At 42.6% G+C, this 26962-nt stretch overlaps 2 protein-coding genes across 6 annotated transcripts; one reads left to right on the plus strand and one right to left on the minus strand.

Annotated features, from left to right (window-relative positions):
• Positions 1-182: 182 nt before the first annotated feature.
• Positions 183-8456, minus strand: LOC110504747 (macrophage erythroblast attacher, E3 ubiquitin ligase). The gene is made up of 9 exons (XM_021583555.3): positions 8338-8456; positions 3675-3857; positions 3174-3377; positions 2864-2986; positions 2695-2771; positions 2475-2583; positions 2232-2365; positions 1762-1957; positions 183-1673 (listed from the first exon to the last, which is right to left on the minus strand). The coding sequence occupies exons 1-9, from the start codon at positions 8410-8412 to the stop codon at positions 1578-1580; spliced, it is 1197 nt and encodes a 398-aa protein (XP_021439230.1). The 5' UTR covers positions 8413-8456; the 3' UTR covers positions 183-1577.
• Positions 7032-25373, plus strand: LOC110504746 (C-terminal-binding protein 1). 5 transcript variants are annotated; one of them, XM_090220361.1, is made up of 11 exons: positions 7033-7135; positions 10718-10749; positions 11043-11236; positions 16718-16872; positions 18673-18817; positions 20709-20915; positions 23035-23249; positions 23431-23561; positions 23667-23794; positions 23937-24051; positions 24189-25373. In XM_090220361.1, the coding sequence occupies exons 3-11, from the start codon at positions 11230-11232 to the stop codon at positions 24373-24375; spliced, it is 1290 nt and encodes a 429-aa protein (XP_090076487.1). In that variant the 5' UTR covers positions 7033-7135; positions 10718-10749; positions 11043-11229; the 3' UTR covers positions 24376-25373. The 5 variants fall into 5 exon arrangements, with proteins under 5 accessions (XP_021439229.1, XP_090076487.1, XP_021439227.1 ...); XM_021583552.3 differs by having other exon boundaries at positions 7036-7135; positions 10658-10749; XM_021583554.3 differs by lacking the exon at positions 11043-11236 and having other exon boundaries at positions 7032-7135.
• Positions 25374-26962: the final 1589 nt, after the last annotated feature.

A 26962-nucleotide genomic window follows, 5' to 3' on the forward strand; every position in this document is an offset into this window, starting at 1 on the left:
GACCATTCTTTAATAGTAGGAATATTAATTCTATAAGGACAATCAATGTCCGTGTTCCATTCTCAGACTACATATATTCCATGGATCAAACAACGTATTCATCACTCACTATCATATTCAGTCTGATAAAGTAGCACACCGATGTTTATGGAGATGTGTTAGGTGGAAAGAAAGACCGGAACCAATTTGAGTTCTTTTATCAGCAATCGTTTTTGAACAATCAATCTATCCTACCAATATAAACATGCATGCTCAGTTTCTAAACGGTCTCTCCACAATAACAATACTAAACAGTTCAGAAGCAACCAGCCAAGATGAAAAAAAGGTGGGATAGATGGTAGGTACTGAAACATATGGTAAGATTACCCTCTGTAATCTCAAGGAACAATTTGGACCAACTGTAGCCCCTTGTGAAATCTGCAGCAATTTGTGTTAGTCATACAAAATGTCTTAAAAATCAGCACTACATCATAAAAAAATGAAGAGCAAAGAAAATTATAATTATCCTCTTTAATTACAATGCACAATGTTCATAATTGAAAAATATGAAACTAAAGATAGAATAATTGAGTATTTTGGATTGACTACATCAGAGTTGTATAACTAAATCAATATAAAAAGTGATGAATTAACCCATCCATTTGTGGGTGCGGAAATTATTAAGCATCTCCAATCTTCACACACACAAACTAGGAAGACCACTGGTTATTACAAAACACTGGAAAAGATAAGTCTTTTGTAAGCTCTGTTGGACCACTTGTCAAGTCTTCTTCAGGTGGTGAGAAGACCTGGCATGTTCCCTTGCAAGACACAAATCCACTATGCTCCTCAAAAGTGTACCGAGTATACTTTAGGTCAGTGTACAAGGTTGCCATGAAGTACCTGAAGCAATAACAGTGTGCTTGTTCACGCCTGATCAGTGGAAGGTCTATGGAGTTCTTAAAATGTTTCTCATTAACATTTTGAGAGACCTGAATCTATACAGAAATGATCAATTCTCTAGTATTTACAAGATTGAGTGCATCGTCCCAGATCTGCAATCACAGATTTCACAGGGGGACAAACACAAGATGACCAATTTCAAAGTATTTCTATTTACCCCCCCCCCCCCCCCCTAACATGGCTACATAGAAATGATGTAACTTGTGCGCATCATGAAATTAGTGCCATTATGACACAAACACCAATGTGGTCAGCCTGTAAATCTGAAGTAAGTCTGGTTTAACTAAGGTAAAGGGTAGAAGCTCCTGTTATGATATTGGAGCAATACAGAGTTTTAACGTGCCACACTACCGGTTGGACTCTAGGTTAAAATAAAAGTCAAAACATCCACACTTTAAAAACCAAAGTTTGTTAATTAGTCTAATTTCACAAATCTGCCCAAGGTGATTTGGGACTATTCTCCATAGTGAGAGGCAGTTTGGGCAGGTCGAGAGGTCGGTAGGTGGGCTGTGGGGTGATTTCGGCTCAGTCACATGGTGGAGCATTGCCATTGGGGCAGGGGCTAGAGGTTCTGCTGGGGGATCCACTGCACTCAGACTGGACCCGCTGGTCATAGTCAAGGTGTATCCATCACATCACATGATGTACACCTTCTCAGCTTGGGAGAAGCTGAAGACTTCTTTGGTTCTGGGGCAGATCACCTTGTCATCTTGACGAATGGATAGAAGAGACTAGAGGAAGGAGAAATGATTAACATGAATAATAATAATTACTCCATTGCCATTGTAAAGATGAAATGTGTGGGATGTAGAGACTCACGTTGTATCCGTAAACATAGCCGTTGGGCAGCATCATGGGTGGGTTGTTCTCATTCATCACCTCCCCAGAGATTTTGCACACCAGACGGGAGTTGGCACAGTGTGCCATGGGCAGGGGCTGTGCCAGTTTGTTCAGGGACTTGCTGCACACGGGGCAGTCAGGGTTTTTAGAGGTGCCATCCTCCTTATAACACTGACTGGAAGCAGAAAGGTTAAGGGCTTAAACTTTATCTTTCACTTTACATTCCAGTACTTAACAGCTGGATGTCTTTGGCAGAACACATTGAGCCAAATATTTTGAAGACCTTGAATTTGATGTGCAGTTTTAGATAAGTAATTATAGAGAGACCTGGCCATCACAACCAAACAGAGACAATGTGCATCAACAAAACAAGCAGATGACAGAGCACCACATGTTACTGGTTGAATCAGCTAAACTAAGGAGCACAGAGCGGTGACCAGAAAAGATACGGAGTTTTGATAGCAGACAGGCCAGCCTGGAGTGTGATGGTAAACACAGAGTTGTTGCCCAGCTGATGTAATCTGTAGTTGTCATATCTGAACTGTTGGATCAGCATTTTCCAGCGGGCAGGGTCCAGGAGATCCTGCGAGGGTTGAAGGACAAAGAGATGATCAGACCTGATGACAGGCCTACTATTTGACATACACACAGGAATATGCACACTACAGGCTAGGGCATTACTATGGTATTACCTTATAAGGGGAGATATGGGTGTCTGAGGGGAACGCCAGCATACCCATCACCTGCCGCACCTCGTCCAGCTGACCCCCCTCTGCTTGGCTGAAGTGCTTCCGTGCATGTCTGTGAAAAACATGTATCATGATTGTTCTCATTTGAACTTTAAATATATCTCAATGTTAACCTAAATATTTTATTACAGGATATGCAATGTCAGCAGAAACGGTTTCCTACCTGACGGCGTCCATGCGCTTGTTCTGTCGGATGAGCTCGATAAATTCCTGGATTCGCAGACTAAACTCCAAACAGCTCTGGAAGGAGAAGCATCAATGAGTTAATATGTACATATAATGTACGAGACATCATGATCTACTAACAGACATGGCATAATCTCCTGCCTTACCTTCATCTTGCGGAGGCGTGATTTGTTGTCATGACACCAGGCCAAACAGGTGGCGGTTTCCTGTCGCTCTAGCGACTCCTCCACCTCTTTGGCTGTGAGGAACATCTCAATGTTGACCAGGTCCTGAAGGACAGGGAGAAAGAGGGGTCATGTGAAATAGAGACAGCACAGAAAATGTAGTTCTCTAAACAATTACAATACTAGCAGCCATTGGAGATACTACCCAAGTCTTTTACTGTAAAGGATAAGAAACTATAAGTAGTATCCACGTAACCTTGTATGCATATTGACGAAGAGAAGTGGGACGCACCTCAATGCCACTTTGCCGTGCCAGTTTGACCGCTGTGTTGTAATAGCCACACCGCAGCAAGTGTTCTACCATCATGCGGTCCATTCGTTTCTTCTTCCAGACATTGACGCCCACTGGCTGGTCGCTGCTGTGTTCCTTCAGGTGTTCAATCCTCCGCTTACACAGCTTAGCACTCTCATCCTCCGCCTGGATGGACTCAGCAGCCTATCCAATATTCACATGTTCTATACTTACTGCATGTAGTACTTGAGCTCTGCTGGATCCTCTTCATTTTACTGCTTTGATTAACTTATGTTGAGAAATCATTGTTTTTGAAATCGCTCAATAAACATGTACAAGATTTAACAAGTGCTTAAGAAATTTGCAAACGTGAAGCTGGCTGAAATATTGGTAGCTAAGCTATCTGGGGTTGATCGAGGAATACTGTAAATAAATGTAAAAACATCTCTGCACAGCAACATTTCAATGCTAACTGTTCAGAGGGAAACTGTTTGAACCTACCTTCCTCTTCAGGGCACTGAGCTTCTCCACCACCCCATCCAGAAGGGACACCACAGAATCCACCACTGGGAAACTGCTGAGAGTCTTCTCCAGCTCTGCCACCACCATGGTTACGTGACTCGTCTCCCGGTCAATGTTCTTCTGTGCAGCTCTGAAGCGCTTGTTCAGAGTTTCATATGGTACCTGTACATATGATCAATGCAAAAGCTACATGAGGTGGTTTCAGTCATCCATTCTGACCATTTAGGGTTCATTATTTGGCTGAAGTTTCCAAATATTTGATCCATAACATGCTGAGATCATAACCTCTAGTTGAGTGTACAAAACATTTTGAACATCTGCTTTTTCCTTGACAGACTGACCAGATGAGAACTACACATATATATATATATATATACAGAAGTATGTGTACATCCCTTCAAATTAGTGGATTCGGCTATCTCAGCCACACCCGTTGCTGACAGGTGTATAAAGTCGAGCACACAGCCATGCAATCGTCAGACATACATTCAACGTGGCAGAGTCATACGATACCACCTTTCAAACAAGTCAGATCATCAAATTCCTGCCCTGCTAGAGCTGTCCCGGTCAACTGTAAGTACTGTTATAAATGGGTTTTCATGGCCGAGCAGCCGCACACAAGCCTAAGATCACCATGCGCAATGCCAAGAATCAGCTGGAGTGGTGTAAAGCTTGCCGCCATTGGACTCTGGAGCAGTGGAAACGTGTTCTCTGGAGTGATGAATAACACTTCACCATCTGGCAGTCCGACATACAAATCTGAGTTTGGCGGATGCCAGGAGAAAGCTACCTGCCCAAATGCATAGTGCCTAGGGCTGTTGCGTTGACCGTATTACAGCCACACTGGCGGTCACGAGTCATAAAGGCAGTCAAATTCCACATGACCATTTAGTCACGGTAATTAGGCTTCTCCAAGCTCTGATGCTGCTGGTCATTAGTAGCCTACCAAACTTGCTAACGGCCTGGTACTCAGCACTCTATTGTCCCTCTAATCACCCCGTCATCAATGCAAATGAATTCGAAAATCGAATCAAAACGCTTTTGCGCAACATTTCTATAAGCTATGCAATTGCGGGAGAAAACAGAGTGATGGCCGCTAATATTATTTCTCAACTTTCCTAATATTAAGAACATTGCTTATATTTACAACAGGAGTATAGCCTACCTCGCTGGCATGAAAATAAACCACAGGGTGAAGGTGAATAATAAGGTGAATAGGTGAATAATAAGGGTTCATTCTAAATCATAACAAATGTCACACATATATTATTTAGTATATGTAAAGACAAGATTAAATCAAGAATAGTCTAATGGGTGACAATATTAGCCTATCACTTGTGAATGATATATTATCACTTGTGAATGATGCCCAGCATAAGGAACAATGCCTTTTTTTGCAACTTGTTCGAATCATAGTCGCACACCTCATGTTTTAATAAGGTTTGTATCACACCTCATGTAGCCTAGCCCACAGGCCTATGTTTTAATAAGGTTTGTATCACAACTAAAGTGGCCAAATAACTTCTTAAAATTAAGCACATTAACCTACTTTACAAGGGGTGTATTGCCTAACTGGCATATATAAGCAGCGCGTGACTTTCAAATTTGGGGAATATCATTTTCACCATCAAAAATGCACCTTTATAATAAAAGCATTACATGCATAAATGTATTTGCGGTCACTTTTGATAATGGTGTTTTCCGCTAATGGAATATTCGTGCTTACTACCATGTGAAGAAATAGCCTAACCCTATGTTCGGAATATTTATTTCTTGCACAGAATAGGTTGACTTTAGTACTATGTGGGATAGTAGATTGACATAGGCTAGTGCTTTTGCTGTTTGTTAGGCCTACTCATCTTGTTGACTGATAAAGTAAATGTGGACAGTTCTTCCAATATCTTCAATGTGCACCTCTGAATTGGATAAGGACACACGCAGTTGCGCCCCTGATGTTTCTGTCTTCACTTGTAGCCTGTGATAAAGACCTGATCACATGACCGAAAGCCATGCGAGTGAGAGACGCTTCGGATTGCGCAGCACACTCAGGGAGAAGGGCACAACGCAGCAATCCGGCCCGCAGTGTATGCTATCCGTTTCTTCTGAAATAAGACTACATTTTCTTAATATCATGTGTCTTTAGACATATCATGTGTCTAAAATAAATAATGGATTTATTATGAAGGTGTAGGCTATATTACATGGATTTATTAGACTTTTTAAAATGGCTTGTAGGCTGTGTGTGGAAGCCAGGAGATGCTAAATGTGTTTATGTTAATTAACGGTCAATTACCGTGAGACCGACAGTTATTTGCTTGACAATCACCGGCTGATGAAGTTGTGTGACCTCCACAGCCCTAATAGTGCCAACTGTAAAGGTCTGGGGCTGTTTTTCATGGTTCGGGTCAGGCCCCTTACTTTCAGTGAAGGGAAATCTTAATGCTACAGCATACAATTACATTTTAGACAATTCTGTGATTCCAACTTTGTGGCAACAGTTTGGGGAAGGCCCTTTCCTTTTTCAGCATGACAATGCCCCTGTGCACAAAGCGAGGTCCATACAGAAATGGTTTGTCAAGATCGGTCGAATAGCCATCGAATACCTTTGGGATGAATTGGTACGCAGACAGCGAGCCAGGCCTAATCGCCCAACATCAATGCCCAATCTCACTAATACTTTGTGGTTAAATGGAAGCAAGTCCCCGCAGCAATGTTCCAACATCTAGTGGAAAGCCTTTCCAGAAGAGTGGAGGCTGTTACAGCCGAAAAGGGGGGACCAATTCCATCTTAATGCCCATGGTGGTTTTAGAATGATGTTCGACAATCAGGTGTCCACATACTTCTGGTAATGTAGTGTATGATCCCTTATTGATGTCACTTGTTAAATCCACTCCTGTGTTTACCAAGAATGGTTCACCAACCAAAGGACATCCAGCCAAGTCAACATGGACCAGCATCCCTGTGGAACACTTGACACCTTGTAGAGTCCATGCGCCGACGAATTGAGGGTGTTCTGATATGCAATATTAGGAAGGTGTTCTTAATGTATAACAGATTCCAACCAACCACCTAAGGCCTTAGTTTTGGGACATCTGGAGTCTATATTGGTTGGACTCCCTGCATTGTTCTGGTGGCTGGCAATGGAAAATAACCCTACCACAATATAGCCAGCTTCACCAAAGAAGCATTTCCTTTCAACAAAAGCATTTGTATAATCTCTAGGACCTCTATTTACCAGATGTAAAGTGAAATGTGTCCCCCGCTATTAAATAAAAGTCTGAATCCAACTGTTGTCCTTACAGCACCATATTCCCGTTGAGTTAGAAGGCTGCCATTAGACCACGCACTCCACGCGAGACTTCCTGCAGCTAAATCTGGCGTGGGTCAGACAAAAGTTGGATTCAGACGTTTATTTCATAGCAATGGTCAAATTTCACCTGGTAAGTAGAGTTCCAAGATATTATACAAATGCTTTTGTTGAAAGGAAATGTTTATTTGGTTATACCGGTTATATTGTGGTAGGGTTATTTTCCGTTGCCACCCACCAGAATGATTCACAACTCAGGGGATCCAACCAGTACAGACTCCCGACAGCGTCCCAAAGCTACTAAGGCCTCAGCTCTGATAATATCAATCATCAGTCCTATTATGCGAATTAACGTAACAACCACTCAAATGGTGTACAAGTACTCTTCCAATCCCAATGTAATTAAACGACTATTCAGATAAAATGGCGACTAAGAAGGCAAACATACAGCCGTCTAGCAGCAGCCACATAACAATAAGTGTCGCAGTGTGATATTGCCGCAAACTCGAATCTTCTCAGCCATATTGTCGAGGTAGTAATTTGAGGACACTGCGCTTGTTAGCTAGCTTTAAAAAACATTAGCAATAGCTATGAACGAGTCAACTGACCGTAAATACCACAATTATACAGTTTTCTAAACGATCAACTGACTAGCATTCATGCCGCTTTGGATTTGAGACTAACTTGAATATTTTTGTGACGCTGTACTTCACACAGCTGGTGAGGAACCATCCTTGTCATGGCATGTTGATTTCACAGGGACACAATACTAGCTAACAGCTAGCTATGGTGAATTTGGAAACAAACGTGAATAACTAGTTAAATTTATCTAAGCTAGAAATGTGTTAGCTTTCAAATCTGCGTCAGTGACAGAGGAAACGTATTCACACGAGCTGGCCATCCAATTCCAAGTAATGTTAACGTTATCACGTACAGTGTGATGAATTGCTGACTTCACACGCCACGGAATATGGACAGAGAACCAGCTAAAGCTAGCTTGCCGACACGACAGGTATCAGCTGGCTAGCTAGCATAAGATACGTGGCATAAGATAAGTACCACGTTTGCGAATAACCACCAATCTTCTCGATAATTGACAATCAACTACTGGATTGGGATGTTGTATCTGACCAAGTCTTTTCATAACCTCAATCTAACATTTGCCCCGTTGTTTTGAACCAACTTGCCCCTGCCTGACGTCGTTAACGTTAGTTAGCTTTATAGCTAATGGCCAGCCAAATGATAGGAATTAGCGCCTAGTTTGTCAAATCTTAAACTCATGCCCCCATCACGATCGGTTAGTCTTGATTTTCATTCAAATAAACCGTTTCAAACCTTCAAAGTGGGATACTCTTGAACCTTCAGCGCCATGGATAGTTGGGCAGCTGTCTCTTGCACCGCCATCTTCATTTGTGAATTTCTAGGATTTTACTTGCAGTGCAAAAAATACGTATGCTCACTACAGCCATCTAGTGTGCTGGTGTCGTCCAGTAATAATATTTTTTGGGGGATAGTGTGTAGAAAAATGTCTGAGAGGGTGATACTATCCCAAAAAGTCTGTTTAATGAAATTGGGCCCAAGCAAGCTTCTTTTTTTAAAACTTATTTTCGAATACGTGGTTGTACATGCGGCAGGGGTTTTACGAAAAACAGAGGTCAGCGAGAGGTGAGAGAGCTAGCTGTTGGTGGCTTACATGAATGACACTGTTGACAAAACACACGCCTTGTAGGTACAATCTGTAAGATATCTTGATGTTGAATGGTCATTTAAAAATGCCTTTAAAGTTGCTCAATATGTATTAAGTAAGTGAAGTCACATCTTTTTATTGAATAATGGACTTTACATGACCTGTAAGTCATGACCTGAAGCTCAAATGTTATTTGTCTAAAGTTTAAATTCTTTGTAAACAACAGGTGTAGACTAACAGTGAAATGCTTACTTACAGGTCCTTTTCCAACAATGCAGAGTTAAAAATAAAAAACAGAAATACCTTATTTACATAAGTATTCAGACTCTTTGCTATGAGACTCGAAATTGAGCTCAGGTGCATCCTGTTTCCCTTGATCATCCTTGAGATGTTTCTACAACTTGATTGTAGTCCATCTGTGGTAAATTAAATTGATTGGACATGATTTGGAAAGTCTCACACCAGTCTATATAAGGTCCCACAGTTGACAGTGCATGTCAGAGAAAAAAAACAAGCCATGAGGTTTAATAAATTGTCCGTAGAGCACCGAGACAGGATTGTGTGGAGCCACAGATCAGGGGAAGGGTACAAAACAGATTAAGTTTGGAACCACCAAGACTCTTCCTAGAGCTGGCCGCACAGCCAAACCGAGCAATCGGGGGAGAAAGGCCTTGGTCAGAGAGGTGACCAAGAACCCAATGGTCACTCTGACAGAGCTCCAGAGTTCCTCTGTGGAGATGGGAGAACATTCCAGAAGGACAACCATCTCTGCAGCACCACCAATCAAGCCTTTATGGTAGAGTGGCCAGATGAAAGCCACTCCTCAGTAAAAGGCTTGCTTGGAGTTTGCCAAAAGGCACCTAGAGGCCTTTCAGACCATGAGAAGCAAGATTCTCTGGTTTGATGAAATCAAGACTGAACTCTTTGGCCTGAATGCCAAGCGTCATGTCTGGAGGAAACCTGGCACCATCCATCCCTATGGTGAAGCATGGTGGTGGCAGCATCATGCTGTGGGAATGTTTTTCAGTGGCAGGAACTGAGAGACTAGTCAGGTTTGAGGGAAAGATGATAGGACCAAAGTAGAGCAAGATCCTTGATGAAAACCTGCTCCAGTGCACTCAGGACCTCAGACTGGGGTGAAGGTTCACCTTCCAACAGGACAACGACCTTAAGCACACAGCCAAGACAATGCAGAAGTGGCTTTGGGGAGAAGTGTCTGAATGTCCTTGAGTGGCCCAGACAGAGCCCGGACTTGAACCCGATCAAACATATCTGGAGAGACCTGAAAATAGCTGTGCAGCGCCGCTCCCTATCCAACCTGACAGAGTTTGAGAGGATCTGCAGAGAAGAATGGGAGAAACTCCCCAAATACAGGTGTGCCAAGCTTGTAGCGTCATACCCAAGAAGACTCGAGGCTGTAATCGCTGCCGAAGGTGCTTCAACAAAGTACTGAGTAAAGGGTCTGAAAATGTATGTAAATGCAATATTTCAGTTATTTTTTTTATTTTTTTTTATACATTTGCCCCCCAAAAAATGTTATAAACTATTTTTTCTTTGTTTTTATGGGGTCTTGTGTGTAGATTGATGAAGGGGGAAGAAACAACCAATTTTAGAATAAGGCTGTAACATAACAAAATGTGGAAAAAGTCAAGCGGTCAATACTTTCTGAATGCACTGTAAGTATGTGTGGGTAGAGTCCAGTGTAGTGTATGTGCATGAAAGTTAGTGTAAAAAAGGGTCAATGCAGGTAGTCCAGAGTGGCCATTTGATTAGCTATTTAGTCTTATGGCTTGGGGGTAGAAACTGTATGGTTGCAGACTTGGTGCACTGGTACCGCTTGCCATGCTATGGCTTGGGTGGCTGAAGTTTTTGACAATTTTTCCAAGCTGTCCTTCTCAGAACCTATTATCAATGATGATCACAATCCACTCAGACTCAGTTTGTTTTCACTATGCCATTCTTTCACAGTGATACAATCACATGACAATGGCAACAGATGCTGATGATCAGAAATGATTTATTTTCCAGAGGTAAAAAGAAGACCAAATCTACCTGAACATGTAAGTATATGTAATTGGTTTCAATGGCAAATCTACAAAGATACACATTACTTTAAGCAGTGCACTGTCAATGTCTAAAGATATAAGAATTAACAGTAGACCACCTCTTTATGTTAATGATCTATATTTTGAATATGCATAAAACATGAAGAATTCCTTTCTGCAAAAGGTTCTATTGTCTGCTCCAACGTGCCATTTGAAAAATATTTCACTCAGCCATTACTGACTCTTGTTCCCCATACACCCTCTCCCTTTTCTCTTTCCCCCTCCCCCTCTCTCCACTGCATGCTCAGATTTATTTTCCTGTAGGAGCCCTCCCCAAGCCTGTCTAGTTGAGTAATGAGCCATATTGTGATTGGCTACTATCCAGAGGCAGTCAACCTTGATTGGCTGTCACATAGCGCCTATGATTGGCCAATGCTCTGCCGCATGTTTTAGCAAGCTCAAGCACAGTCTGGATTTGAGACACAGAAGAGGGTGATGCAAGGTTTGTGATCGTCCACCCCCATGTTGTGCTTCCTTTGTGCCGTGTGTAGGTCACTAGGTCAGGATACAGGGCAGCGTTGTGTTCACTCAGCGAGGGGGAGTATGCTGAGTGGCACGGAGAGGGGAGGGGCATAGGGGGGAAGTATGGAGATGAGAAGTTGTAGATACTGTAGTATGGTGTTTTTGTGTGTTTATCAGTGGTCTAATACTGTGAACTGTATTGTGATGCCATTCCCAGCCCTCTTTACTGAGAGATAATGTGTGTGTGTGGGAGATTTGTCAGTGTTATTACTAGGAGTCAGTAGTGCATTTTACACTGATACGCCTGTGCTTTTTCAAGAACAAGGAGCAAATAATTTTGAAGCAATCAACACTGAGTCCTACACCACAGGTTTCTGATTTTCCACACACCTTTAAATTCTCCTAATCGAAAAGAAAGGTCTGTTGGACCCCCCCCCCCCCCCCCCCCCCCCCCATTCAAAGGGCTTTATTGACTCTCTCTCTCAGAAAAGCATAATCAATCCAATTATACATTTGGCTAGTTCCACAAATATAACCAGCATCTGCAATTTACAGTATAACATTCACATAGGTCCGTTGCAACTTAAAAGACGACATTAGACTTGCTGTCAGTCATCACACTAAATGTGGCCAGTGCTTTGTTTGGCCTGTGCATCTCTCTGGTTGTTGGTGGAATCCGATGTGAAGGAGCAGAACCATTAGCTACGCTGCAGTGAGTGCAGAGGAGATGGCTGCAGTCTGTGCTCAGTCCATTGGCTCAGACAGCGTAATCTTTCTCTGGGGCATCTTCCTCTCCCCTCCTTTCCTCTGTCCTTCTCTCTTTACCCTTCACATCTTCTTCTCTCCCCTCTACTGCATGTCTTATTTCATGTACAGTTCTGTGAAATAACAGTGGATGCCATATTGTCATTCAAGATGTTTGTGTTTTCTGTGTTCCGTGTTCAATGAGTCACTGTTTCATGTGTTATGTGGCGGTTCCAGATTGTATCACACTCTGTGTTTATAGTCAGTTGTTGTTCCATTCTCTCCCAGCTCTGCTCGTGTTTAGATGTTACTTTGCTAAATGATCCACAAAGGAATATTTGTATCTGGGGCTTTTTAATTGGCAGATGCAATGTGCCAACATGCCCGTACACTGAACTAAAATAGAAACACAACAATTACAAAGACTTTACTGAGTTACAGTTCATATGAGGAAATTAGTAAATTTTTCACATGACTGGGAATATCTGTTGGTCCCAGATACCATACGGCGAGCACGAAGAAGAGCTTCCCAGAGACTGGTTGTACAAACCTATAGTTTCATCAGCAAACCCATCAGTTTCATTCAGGGTGGCTGGTATCAGACGATCCTGCAACTGAAGAAGCCGGAGGTGGAGGTCCTGGGCTGGCATGGTTACATGTGCTCTGCGTTTGTGAGGCCCATAGGACCTACTGCCAAATTCTCTAAAACAACGTTGGAGGCGGCATATGGTAGAGAAATTAACATTCAATTACTGGCAACAGCTCTGGTGGACATTCCTGCAGTCCCTCTAAACTTGAGACATCTGTGGCATTGTGTTGTGTGACACAACTGCCCATTTTAGAGTGGCCTTTTTATTGTCCCCAGCACAAGTTGCAACTGTGTAATGATCATCCTGTTTATTCAGCTTCTTGATATGCCACACCTGTCAGGTGGATTGATTATCTTGGCAAAGGAGAAATGCTTACTGACAGGGATGTAAACAAATTTGTGCACAACCTTTTGAGAGAAACAAGCTATTTGAGCATATGAAACATTTCTGGCATATTTTAATTCAGCTCATATGAGTTATCTATCCCTATGATACAGCGATGTAGCCTGGATGGGACACATGTTAGAGTACATGCTGTGCTAGATCTGCTGGAATGAAGTCGCAAAACAAAAGTTCAGTCACTTAAGTCTTTTCCACTCAAGCACAAGTGGTGATCTGTTTACCTTCCAGCATTCGCTTGTAAGAAGTTGTGCAGAAAAAAACACTTGCTTTGCAATGGCCAGGTGAATAGATCTTTAAAAATGGCAACATAAAAACCATCATTGGCCAGGGTGTGAACCAGCATAGAGAGCTTTGGGACACAGTATTTGTTTGATAATAGAATGTGCTATCAAATTAACCTTGTGTTTTTTTTTTTCAAAAATCCAAAAGTATTTACCTCATTATTTTTTATTATAAAGACTCAGACTTTTGTGGCTCTGGATAATCACCGGTGTTTATCACATGTAGTTACTGACCATCTCAGGAGCATGAATTACAATGACACCTTAGGTACACCATGTACTGTACACACAGTAGAGTCATTACCAGTGAGTCAAGATATATATGGTTTTAATCATATTTACTAAGAAACCATATGGTAATTTATTTCAAATATGTAATCACAATTGATAATTAAAGATGTGTAGGTTTTATAATGCTTGTTTTAAATCTTAAAGACAAACAAGTCAATCATGTTATTATTATGTTATTACACATCTTTGTGTTGATATGCAGCAAATGTACACCAATCACTGTAAACTGAAACTCAGCAAAGTTATCATGTATCACATTTGAAGTTACATGTTTTATTTTAGGGCGTTTGTTTTTCTTCTGTTGCCTATAGCCTATCTTCTGTTATTGCATAACACTTTACGTTTGGCCTTCTTTCGGAAAACAAAAGATACATTTCGTGTGGCCTTAGCTCCACCCCATTTCTTTTCTCATTTTCTTTCAGCCACCTCACTCACGCGGCTGCTTTCTCTCTCTCTCTCGATCTCCCACTCCCATAAATGCAGTGACACTTGCATTCTGTGTGCACGAGCGTGTGACAGAGAGCGATAGTCGAAGTAGAAAGTGAGGAAGGAAGGGAGAGTGAGGGAGCATAAGGGAAGTTAAAAAAAGGGGGAGCATATGTATGTTTGTCACTGAGGGGGAAAAGGAAGAAGAACATTCAAGTATCCGCCATATGCTGTGGATTTATGATGTCTTGCTGAAGTGAATGTCCTTTTTTGGGGAAAAAGATGGGAAGCTCGCATTTGCTGAACAAAGGCTTGCCTTTAGGTAAACATTTACCTTTCCTTTTGTGCATGGGACCAAATGTTAACTGTGATTGCGTTGTGTGGTGTGGACACAGATCTGTGTGTTCAGTGTGCTGTACAGTATTCTACCTTCCCCTCCCCCTCTTCCTTCCCTCCTCCCCTCTCTCTCTCTTTCTCTCTCCATTATCTTTCATCTCTCCCATTCAGCCACTTACAATGCTGTAATAACTTGCTTTCCACTCCCGAATATGTTTCTGTTTAGCTGTTTTGGACCTGGTCAGAGGAGATGTGTGTGTGTGAGGGGTTAGAGCCTTTCTGTGTTGATTCAGGGAACGATTAGCCTCCTGTGGGATGAAGGACAGTACTATTTCCCTCTAAAAATGTGAGGCAAGGACACACACAGCACATATTTCCTGTTCATTGTGCAGTGGGGAACGGTATTTCCAGTTCCGGCCTTGACTTGCTTCCTCATTCTCCTTTCAGGGGAGAAGGAAACTTTGATTCTAGAACAGTCTACTAGGGGAATACTTCAGGTTCAGGAAGTACAGAAAACATATTTGTAGGTGCTTAGTACTGATGCTGCTATTGTGAATACTCCATGTTTTCATACTGGTGTCTGTTACTTGGACATTTTGTTTACTTGTATTCACAACAGCAGCATATTGTCTACATTGGAGGTATTGTTTGATCTTCATGATTGATCTTAGTATGATTATTCATGTCTGAGCTCGGAGGGGTCTTTAATTCTGTGATCAAAGGATCGTGTCTTATCTCATTAAAATTGACACACCAATTCACCCCTGGGGTGCTCAAATTGTCCGAATTACCACAATACAAAGCTCACATATCATTATGGCCATGGAATGTCATGATAGTGGTGATAGAACATGCATTGTTTGTTCTTTTTTTTTGGGGGGGGGGGGGGGGGGGCATTTTTGTCATCTTTGAAGAACATGACTGAAAAATGTGTTGTAGACCAACCAGACGGGGCTTGGTGATCTGTGTACGTGAGAGAGTGCTTGTGTGATAGAGTTTGCCTGTGTGTGTGTACGCACACGTGCGCATCGGTGTATGTGCAGGTGTGCGTGTGTCTGTGTGTGTACAGTGGTAGCTGATGAGGGAGTGAGCTGAAGGAGAGGGGTGTGTCTACATTCCCCTGGCTCATCTGGGAGGGAGATCTCCTGTGGGAACAACAGTGGGTAGAGACGGTCACGCCATGTTTGTGCCAGATTGGCTCTGATCATAAATCACACAGCTCGAGCTGCTCACAGGTGCACTATTTTCCCTCTCCCTATGGTGGTTACAGTTACAATGCTACATTTAATATGAATGCAAATATAGATTTGATTATGCTGTATTGAAATCGAATGGGTTGATTCCTGGCATGCTCACTAAAAAAATAGTCTAATAAATAAAATAGAGCTATGTTTGAAACATTTCACGTTAGAGGACAGCTCTGATATCCTTGTAGAACACAACTGGGGCTTTCTGAGGTGCTGACCTTATTTTCAGGAAGTAGCTTTGACTGTATGAGCATAGACGACAGTTCACTGTAGCAGACAAAGGAGGGATAACCCTTAGCTCCACGAGAGACACTGTTTAGAATATTGGACCCAAGGGTCGTTCCTCCTGATTCTCACAAGGTCATATCCTCCAGTGGAATGAAAGCTATTTCCTTCCAGTTAGAACGGAGTCTGTAAATGTGTCAGTAAAGTGACAAGTGGATGTACAGTTAAAACACAGATTATTTGGGACAATGAGTAGCATCAGTGTAGAAAATGTGACATTCTAACAATTTGATGCACAGAGGATTTCCTGTTGCATTATTCTGTGCGTGAACCGTAGTGCAATTGACCCACACAGTTGCTCTTTTATATTGGTTTCACACTGAAGTGGTTTAGTCATTTTATAGTTGATACGAGCATGGCAGTTGGTTAAATGTCATGTAAAGTTTAGTTACCACTCTCACCATAGTTTGAATGGCTAATTTGATGAATCGCACCATCAGGGGGTGTTTCTCATTTAGTGACTCATTTTCTATGAAAGTCTGCTCCTAGCTGCTTTTCAAAAACATGCATGAAGATGACCTATGACATTTTAAATGGCTTTCCAGTCATGGATGCAATATTGACTTATTAAAAACCGCAAATAATTCTGAAACCCAAATAAAGTATGAGACCCCTTTTGGGATTTTTGTTTACTCGCATGGGAATCATTAACATACCAACTGACAACTGGATTTGTTGTGGTTTTAGGTGGAAAATAGTAAGCAAGATCATAAACACAGCTGCAATTTTCCCACACTGCCATGTCATATCACAACCCATACTGTAGACATACCTCTTTCCAGACTTACTGTCTGTGAGCGGTCCTTTACAGTAGACTATGGTCAAATATAGTTTGTTTACCCATCCTCTCTGTCTACAGGCATCCGGCCCCCAATTATGAATGGGCCCATGCACCCCCGGCCCCTGGTGGCCCTGCTGGATGGGCGTGACTGCACCATAGAGATGCCCATCCTGAAAGACGTGGCCACTGTGGCCTTCTGTGATGCCCAGTCCACCCAGGAGATCCATGAGAAGGTCCTGCCATGCTCTACATGTTATCTGTCTGCTCAGCCTCATTTACATGCTACCAGTTTCAAGTTAATTGGACTTAAAAAAGACACCCTGGCCTAAAAACACTATTTGTTTACCATATTATATGCAAGACCCTGTGCTGTTAAACAAGTTTGTTCAAACACCGTAATCAACAATGTCCTAAAAACAATGACATAAACAACTCATTTACAATGACAGAAATAAGCCTGACAAGTATACATTTTTCAGTTAAAATAAATTGAATCTTCCTAATTAACAGAACAGTGCAATAGACTTTATCTTTTTTATTTTAATTTATGTTGCCTTTTGGTAGGCAGCCATTTGTAAATAAGAATTTGTTCTTAATTGACTTGCCTAGATAAATAAAGGTGAAAAATAATAATAATATAATAAGACTTGATTATATCCAGTGTTTTTCCCACCCAGTGCAACAAAGCAAAATTAAACATCAGAGTAAAACTGGCCATCTATACTTCCTGTAGTACTGATTCCCAGTGTGTGTTTTCTCCTGCTCTGGTTCTGAATGTATGGCAGGCTGAATCTTTGAGCTCTCCCTGGCCCTGCAGAAACAGATGGCACCCACATTCTCTCCTCGTTCCCTTTCACAGGCCCATAACCACCCAGCTCCTTGCCTAATTAAAATATCCCCTTTCAGTTTAATTGAGCTACATGGTGGCTTTACACAGCGTATAAAGGGAGAAGTGGCAGAGCGTATGGTGCTAGCTGCAGTTGGGCTGATCATGAAATGGAACATCAAACGTGGTGAGAATAGATGGGCTACCACTACAAGAGCCCAATGGAGAGCCCATGTCAAATCAAGTCAAATTTATTTATTTAGCCCTTCTTACATCAGCTGATATATCAAAGTGCTGTACAGAAAACCAGCCTAAAACCCCAAACAGCAAGCAATGCAGGTGTAGAAGCACGTTGGCCTGGAAAAACTCCCTAGAAAGGCCAAAACCTAGGAAGAAACCTAGAGAGGAACCAGGCTATGAGGGGTGGCCAGTCTTCTTCTGGCTGTTCCGGGTGGATATAATAACAGAACATGGCCAAGATGTTCAAATGTTCATAAATGACCAGCATGGTCGAATAATAGTAGGGCCTGTCAGGGCCTATGGAACAACAACACTGCTATGGTTAATGAATTGCTATGCATTCGGATGACACATTACTTTAGTTCTATTTCTCTTATTGAAGAGTGCTGTATAACTGTCCTCTGATGTACTAAACTTGACAGCGTTGAGTTTGCAGGTACTGAACGAGGCTGTAGGAGCTCTGATGTACTAAACCTCATAGCGTTGTGTTGGCAGGTACTGAACGAGGCTGTAGGAGCTCTGATGTACTAAACTTGACAGCGTTGAGTTTGCAGGTACTGAACGAGGCTGTAGGAGCTCTGATGTACTAAACCTCATAGCGTTGTGTTGGCAGGTACTGAACGAGGCTGTAGGAGCTCTGATGTACTAAACTTGACAGCGTTGAGTTTGCAGGTACTGAACGAGGCTGTAGGAGCTCTGATGTACTAAACCTCATAGCGTTGTGTTGGCAGGTACTGAACGAGGCTGTAGGAGCTCTGATGTACTAAACCTGAGAGCGTTGTGTTGTCAGGTACTGAACGAGGCTGTAGGGGCTCTGATGTACTAAACCTGAGAGCGTTGTGTTGGCAGGTACTGAACGAGGTTGTAGGAGCTCTGATGTACTAAACCTGAGAGCGTTGTGTTGGCAGGTACTGAACGAGGCTGTAGGAGCTCTGACGTACTAAACCTGAGAGCGTTGTGTTGGCAGGTACTGAACGAGGCTGTAGGGGCTCTAGTGTACCACACCATCACACTAATGAGGGAGGACCTTGACAAATTCAAGGCACTGCGGATCATTGTCCGCATAGGCAGCGGCTTCGACAACATCGATATCAAGTCGGCTGGAGATTTAGGTGAGATCCTGCTGTGCTCTCTCTCAACTATGGATGTCCACCTAAAGACTTACAGGCTGTGAACTGATCACTAGGTGAAATCTTCTATTATTTTCTGCAAGTTATGATATTCCATTGAAATAAAGTGCAATTGCTCAGATCTGCATAATAAAAAGTACCAGTCAAAAGTTTGGACACATACTCATTCAAGGGTTTTTCTTTATTTGTATTAGTTTCTACATTGTATAATAATAGTGAAGACATCAAAACTATGAAATAACACAACTAATTTTCTATGAAAGGCTCCTGGCGGCTTTTCAAAAACATCCATTAAGATGACCTATGATATTTTAAATGGCTTTCCAGTCATGGATGCATTTAAACAAAGTGCAATTGCTCAGATCTGCATAATACATTTTTTGTTGATACAGTACCAGTCAAAAGTTTGGACACACATACTCATTCAAGGGTTTTTCTTTATTTTTAGTAGTTTCTACATTGTAGAATAATAGTGAAGACATCAAAACTATGACATAACACATGAAATCATGTAGTAACCAAAAAAGATTGAAGCTGCCTTGATGACAGCTTTACAAATGCTTGGCATTCTCTCAACCAGCTTCATGAGGTAGTCACCTGGAATGGATTTCAGTTAACAGGTGTGCCTTTTTAAAAGTGCATTTGTGTAATTTCTATCCTTCTTAATGCGTTTGAGCCAATCAGTTGTGTTGTGACAAGGTAGTGGTGGTATACAGAAGATTATGGCAAGAACAGCTCAAATAAGCAATGAGAAACAGCATGAAGATCAGTAAATCCGGAAAATTTGAAGTACTTTGAAAGTTGCTTCAAGTGCAGTTGCAAAAACCATCAAGCGCTATGATGAAACTGGCTCTCATGAGGACCGCCACAGGACAGGAAGACCCAGAGTTACCTCTGCTGCAGAGGATAAGTTCATTAGCTACCAGCCTCAGAAATTGCAGCCCAAATAAATGCTTCACATAGTTCAAGTAACAGACACATCTCAACATTAACTGCTCAGAGGAGACTGCGTGAATCAGGCATTCATGGTCGAATTACTGAAAAGAAACAACTACTAAAGGACATCAATAAGAAGAAGACTTGCTTGGACCAAGAAACACGAGCAATGGACATTAAACCGGTGGAAATGTGTCCTTTTGGTCTGATGAGTCCAAATTTGAGATTTTTGGTTCCAACCCCCGTGTCTTTGTGAGACGCAGAGTAGGTGAACGGATGATCTCTGCATGTGTGGTTCCCACCGTGAAGCATGGAGGAGGAGGTGTGATGGTGCTTTGCTGGTGACACTGTCTGATTTGTTTAGAATGAATTCAAGGCACACTTAACCAGCATGGCTACAACAGCATTCTGCAGCGATACGCCATCCCGTCTGGTTTGCTCTTAGTCCCACTATCAGACCCAAAACACACCTCCAGGCTGTGTTAGGGCTATTTACCGTGATGGAGTGCTGCATCAGATGACCTGGCTTCCCCAATCACCCGATCTCAACCCAATTGAGATGGTTTGGGATGAGTTGGACCGCAGAGTGAAGGAAAAGCAGCCAACAAGTGTTCAGCATATGTGGGAACTCCTTTAAGACTGTTGGAAAAGCATTCCAGGTGTTGCTGGTTGAGAGAATGCCAAGAGTGCAAAGCTGTCATCAAGGCAAAGGGTGGCTCTTTATAATCTCTTTAGAAAATAAATATATTTTGATTTGTTTAAAAACTTTTTGGGTTACTACATGATTCCATATGTGTTATTACATAGTTTTGATGTCTTCACTATTATTCTACTGTGTAAAAACTAGTAAAAATAAAGAAAAACACTTGAATGAGTAGGTGTGTTGTAACTTTTGACTGGTACTGTAGCTGTTTACATTCGTCCTGTCCTCCAATAGGGATAGCAGTGTGTAACATGCCAGCAGCATCGGTGGAGGAGACAGCAGACTCTACACTGTGTCACATCCTTAACCTGTACAGACGGACCACGTGGCTCCACCAGGCGCTGCGCGAGGGCACCCGGGTCCAGAGTGTGGAGCAGATCAGGGAGGTGGCGTCTGGGGCGGCGCGGATCCGTGGGGAGACACTTGGCATCATTGGCCTCGGTTAGTGTGAGATATTACAGTACAATGTTATATTATAGATGTAGGATCTTCATTTGATCACCCTGTTGCAGGATAATTTTCCTCCAATGCAGGACATTTAAAACTTGAAGTGTATTTGAGGTTTAAAAAGGCTTTCCATGTTGACATTTCAGACTTGATTTTCCCTTACGAAAAATGTATCAACCCCTACAAACATTTCCATTAATTACACTGCTCAAAAAAATAAAGGGAACACTAAAATAACACATGCTAGATCAGAATGAATGAAATATTCTTATTAAATACTATTTTCTTTACATAGTTGAATGTGCTGACAACAAAATCACACACAAATTATCAATGGAAATCAAATTTATCAACCCATGGAGGTCTGGATTTGGAGTCACACTCAAAATTAAAGTGGAAAACCACACTACAGGCTGATCCAACATTGATGTAATGTCCTTAAAACAAGTAAAAATGAGGCTCAGTAGTGTGTGTGGCCTCCGTGCCTGTATGACCTCCCTACAACGCCTGGGCATGCTCCTGATGAGGTGGCGGATGGTCTCCTGAGGGATCTCCTCCCAGACCTGGACTAAAGCATCCGCCAACTCCTGGACAGTCTGTGGTGCAACATGGCGTTGGTGGATGGAGCGAGACATGATGTCCCAGATGTGCTCAATTGGATTCAGGTCTGGGGAACGGGCGGGCCAGTCCATAGCATCAATGCCTTCCTCTCGCAGGAACTGCTGACACACTCCGGCCACATGAGGTCTAGCATTGTCTTGCATTAGGAGGAACCCAGGGCCAACCGCACCAGCATATGGTCTCACAAGGGGTCTGAGGATCTCATCTCGGCACCTAATGGCAGTCAGGCTACCTCTGGCGAGCACATGGAGGGCTGTGCTGCCCCCCAAAGAAATGCCACCCCACACCATGACTGACCCACCGCCAAACCGGTCATGCTGGAGGATGTTGCAGGCAGCAGAACGTTCTCCACGGCGTCTCCAGACTGTCACGTCTGTCACATGTGCTCAGTGTGAACCTGCTTTCATCTGTGAAGAGCACAGGGCGCCAGTGGCGAAATTGCCAATCTTGGTGTTCTCTGGCAAATGCCAAACGTCCTGCACGTTGTTGGGCTGTAAGCACAACCTCCACCTGTGGACGTTGGGCCCTCATACCACCCTCATGGACTCTGTTTCTGACCGTTTGAGCCGACACATACACATTTGTGGCCTGCTGGAGGTCATTTTGCAGGGCTCTGGCAGTGCTCCTCCTTGCACAAAGGCGGAGGTAGCGGTCCTGCTGCTGGGTTGTTGCCCTCCTACGGCCTCCTCCACGTCTCCTGATGTACTGGCCTGTCTCCTGGTAGCGCCTCCATGCTCTTTACACTACGCTGACAGACACAGCGAACCTTCTTGCCACAGCTCGCATTGATGTCTCATCCTGGATGAGCTGCGCTACCTGAGCCACTTGTGTGGGTTGTAGACTCCGTCTCATGCTACCACTAGAGTGAAAGCACCACCAGCATTCAAAAGTGACCAAAACATCAGCCAGGAAGCATAGGAACTGAGAAGTGGTCTGTGGTACCACCTGCAGAACCACTCCTTTATTGGGGGTGTCTTGCTAATTGCCTATAATTTCCACCTGTTGTCTATTCCATTTGCACAACAGCATGGGACATTTATTGTCAATCAGTGTTGCTTCCTAAGTGGACAGTTTGATTTCACAGAAGTGTGATTGACTTGGAGTTACATTGTGTTGTTTAAGTGTTCCCTTTATTTTTTTGAGCAGTGTATAATCCACATAATAATTCACATTTCTTGTTGCCGCAGGATTATTTTCCTGCTGTAGTAAACTGGCTCAAATTAAGATCCTGCACCTGTACATTGTATTACACTGCCCAACTGGCTGTTAGCTGAAGATAACATGGTCGGTATAATGAATAAGAAATTGGTTCTTTAAATATGGCCTTGTTTAGTAGAGTTCGATGGCTTTTCTGTATGCCATTTTGAGCTGTGATGTGTTACAAAACAGGCATAGTGAATGTGTAAGGAATTCATCTTTATTGTATCTCTTTGCTGTAACTATTTACTTGTCTGGGTATTACTCAAATGTCCATGTTGTTGTCTGTCCTCAGGTCGTGTTGGCCAGGCTGTAGCACTGAGAGCCAAAGCCTTTGGGTTTAATGTGATATTCTACGATCCGTACCTGTCTGATGGGGTGGAGCGAGCCCTGGGCCTGCAGCGCGTCAACACCCTCCAGGACCTGCTCTTCCACAGCGACTGTGTCACCCTCCACTGCAGCCTCAACGAGCACAACCACCACCTCATCAACGACTTTACCATCAAACAGGTCGGGGCCGTGACACGCACATGCACGTACACAGACAGAAATATATAGACACTCACGCACAGAAGCCTACTGGATCCATGTCACTGCACTGGGGGATTTAAATCTACCAAGAAGACCAATGTAGCATGTCCTTTACAGTTGTGTTCTGCACTGTCTACATATTTTATATGGTGTGTTGTAGATGCGCCAGGGTGCGTTCCTGGTTAACACGGCCCGAGGGGGGCTGGTGGAGGAGAAAGCCCTGGCACAGGCCCTGAAAGAGGGGAGGATCCGAGGAGCGGCCCTGGACGTCCACGAGACAGAGCCCTTCGGGTGAGCTAACTTTAAATTCTTCTACTGTCTTCATTCTACTGATATTTATATGATACTGTGTTGAAGTGATGTTAATAATAAATTCCCATGTTCCTTCTGTCTCAGTTTCAACCAGGGCCCTCTGAAAGATGCTCCAAACCTCATCTGTACTCCCCACGCTGCCTGGTACAGTGAACAGGCTTCTATTGAGATGAGAGAGGAGGCAGCCAGGGAGATCCGCCGAGCCATTTCAGGTAACACCATTACACTAAGCATGGGTATTCTCGGGTGGATTATTGTCAGGCTCCCCTCTCACTAATAAACAACAGCAAAGCCACAATAACAACTCCCCAATAAGCACATTGTGCTTCATCAGTGACTGTTTCCTGCTTCCAGGTCGTATTCCAGACAGCCTGAAGAACTGTGTGAATAAAGAGTTCCTAAGCCAGACTAGTCACTGGGCCAGTATGACTCCTGCTGTCAGTCACCCTGAGGTCAATGGGGCATACAGGTAATACATCCACTGTTGGTACAGAATAACATGTAGATACAGGCACTGTATGCATATTTTGCCACAGGCCAAAATAAAATGTTGGGTGTTATTTGTTGATGCTGGTGACTCATTTTCTGGGCATCCTCTCCTCCCAGATACCCTCCTGGTGTTGTGAGTTTGGCCTCTGGGGGGCTCCCTCCGCCTGTAGAGGGGATTGTTCCCAGTGCCGTGCCCATCACACACAGCCTGTCCAGCGCCGCCCACCCCCCTCGCGCCCCCTCGCCGGGCCAGCCAGGCAAATCAGAGTTGGACAGGGATCAGCACCCCAACGACCAGTTGTAGCCCCGCCCCACAGAGCTCTCTGTCCAACCATAGAACTCTCCTGGTCTTCATCACCCCAAAGAGGAATGGAACTGAAGCATCATGGGTTCTAAACAGCTGCCATGAAAGAGACAGACTCACAGAGGTCCATTACAGTTCATCTGGTCCAACCATAGTGGAGTCGGTCGTCTTTTTGAAACTTTTTTTTGTGTAGAAAAAAAACCTGAATAATATTGTGGATTCGAAAAGAGAAAAATATCCTTTAAAGCCAATCCTACTGTTTAGACTATAGTTTGTCCAAGTAACGTGGGCGAATGTCTGTTTGTGTCCTATGGGTTCTTGTTAAAGCAGAAGTAGTTGATTATAACATGATTGTAACTGTTTGTGTACAGTTTTTAGAAATATGAAAACAATTATTTGTAGTGCAGTCTAAAAGAAAAACAAGGGTGAAAACTAACCAACCGATTTTAAAAAGACAATAGAATATTTGTTTTATATGTTTCCCAACAAGCCCCAAAAGAGGCAGCTTTTGCACAGGTTCTCAGGAAATGGAGTTTCCCTAGTTCTTTTTCTTCTACACCACATAGTGCTTTGTTTTTCTACCCGCCTGCCTCTGGTCAATATTAGCAAAAATACTTTAAGTTCCATTTGTTCTTTCAGTTTAAGGGGCATGTTGTTCTGTAGTCTTCAGCCTCTGTATAAATGTTAAAACTGTGCATTTTGGGAGAGAAGACCCCCCCCTGTCTTGTGCATACCTGACGTACTGCTTGCCTGTGTCAGTGTGACTTGATTGTAACGTGTCTGAGAAGAGAAGCAGCTCCCAGCTGCACAATTAGTAGCAGACATACATTGCCTCTCTTCTGGTGAAGTAGTAGGTTAGCAATATACAGTATACATACTATATATTACAAAATATCATTATTTTTGGTTAATCAATATCCAAAAAGAGATGTTTGTGACTGTATGCATTTGTATGAATTATTTTAAAAATAAATAAAAGTCCCTGTTGAAAGGTCAAATTTGATGTCTTTGTCCGTTGGCATCCTGTCCAAGTTCTGATATGATCAGTCTTGTGTGCCAGGCTTCTAGGCTCTCCTATACAGTGTGATTAGATTACTAAAATGAGATATGACAGGCTTTTTCAAATAGGAGGAAAATGGATGCATTACCAAATACCTCCACTAGATGGGACAATAGATGCAAGGTTCAAGGCCATTGTAACTGTCTGAATTTCCACTGGATTATTCTTAAGATTTTCAAAAAACATATTTGTCTCAAGGATACAGAAATAAAATCATATTCATCTTGTTTAAAAAGCCATGTTGCATGAACACCTCTGATCTTGATTAATTCCATGTGTATCTGTTGGATCGTAGAAAGATATGCACTGAATTATATTGAACAAAAGTAGAAACGCAACAATTTCAAAGACTTTACTGAGTTACAGTTCATATCTGGAAATCAGTCAGTTTAAATACATTCATTAGGCGCTAATCTATTGATTTCACATGACTGGGAATACAGATATGCATCTGTTGGTCACAGACACCATAAAAAAAAGTAGGGGTGTGACCACCATTTGCCTCATGCGGCACGCCACAGCTCCTTGGCATAGAGTTAATCAGGCTGTTGATTGTGGTCTGTGGAATGCTGTCCCACTCTTCAATGGCTGTGCGAAGTTGCTGGATATTGACCGGAACTGGAACAAGCTGTTGTACAAGTTGATCCAGAGCATCCCAAACTTGCTCAATGGGTGACATGTCTGGTATGCAGTATGCAGGCCATGGAAGAACTGAGACATTTTCAGCTTCCAGGAATTGTTTACAGATTCTTGCGACTTGCAGTGGTGTAAAGTACTAGTAGTACTTTAAAGTATTTTTACTTAAGTAGTTTTTTTTGTAATCTATACTTTACTATTAATATTTTTGACATCTTTTACTTTTACTTCACTACATTCCTAAAGAAAATAATGTAATTTTTACTTCATACATTTTCCGTGACACTCAAAAGTACTCGCTACATTTTGAATGCTTAGCAGGACAGGACAAGGGTCCAATTCACACACTTATCAAGAGAGCATCCCTGGTCATCCCTTTTGCCTCTGATCTAGCGGACTCACTAAACATAAATGCTTCATTTATAAATGATGTCTAAATGTTGGAGTGCCCCTGGCTATCCGTAAATTAACAAAAACAAGAAAATGGTGCTGTCTGCTTTGCTTAATATAAGGAATTTGAAATTATTTATACTTTTTACTTTTGATACTTAAATATATTTTAGGAATTACATTTACTTTTGATACTTAAGTATATTTAAAACTAAATTATTTTAGGCCTTTACCACAGTAGTATTTTACTGGGGGACTCACTTCTCCTTGAGTCATTTTATGTTAAGGTATTTTTATTTTTACTGAAGTATGACAATTGCATAGTTTTTCCACCACTGGCGACTTGGGGCTGAGCATTATCATGCTGAAACATGAGGTGATGGCGGCGGGTGAATGGCACAACAATGGGCCTCAGGATCTCGTCACGGTATCTCTGTTCATTCAAAATGCAATCAATAAAATGCAATTGAGTTCGTTGTCCGTAGCTTATGACAGCCCATA

The sequence above is a fragment of the Oncorhynchus mykiss genome, chromosome 25 (assembly GCF_057628025.1).
Source record: "Oncorhynchus mykiss isolate SJ-2025 chromosome 25, ASM5762802v1, whole genome shotgun sequence".
Taxonomy (NCBI): Eukaryota; Metazoa; Chordata; class Actinopteri; order Salmoniformes; family Salmonidae; genus Oncorhynchus; species Oncorhynchus mykiss.

Excerpts from the sequence above, each read along its gene's own strand:
- LOC110504747 (XM_021583555.3), bottom strand. The coding sequence starts at position 8,412 with ATGAAGATGGCGGTGCAAGAGACAGCTGCCCAACTATCCATGGCGCTG. Across the intron at positions 2,772-2,863 it reads CACGCCTCCGCAAGATGAAG|AGCTGTTTGGAGTTTAGTCT; the intron begins GTAAGGCAGGAG and ends TTCTCCTTCCAG. Across the intron at positions 1,674-1,761 it reads GCTATGTTTACGGATACAAC|TCTCTTCTATCCATTCGTCA; the intron begins GTGAGTCTCTAC and ends TCCTTCCTCTAG.
- LOC110504746 (XM_021583551.3), top strand. The coding sequence starts at position 14,273 with ATGGGAAGCTCGCATTTGCTGAACAAAGGCTTGCCTTTAG. Across the intron at positions 14,313-16,717 it reads GAACAAAGGCTTGCCTTTAG|GCATCCGGCCCCCAATTATG; the intron begins GTAAACATTTAC and ends CTCTGTCTACAG. Across the intron at positions 24,052-24,188 it reads GAGGTCAATGGGGCATACAG|ATACCCTCCTGGTGTTGTGA; the intron begins GTAATACATCCA and ends CTCTCCTCCCAG.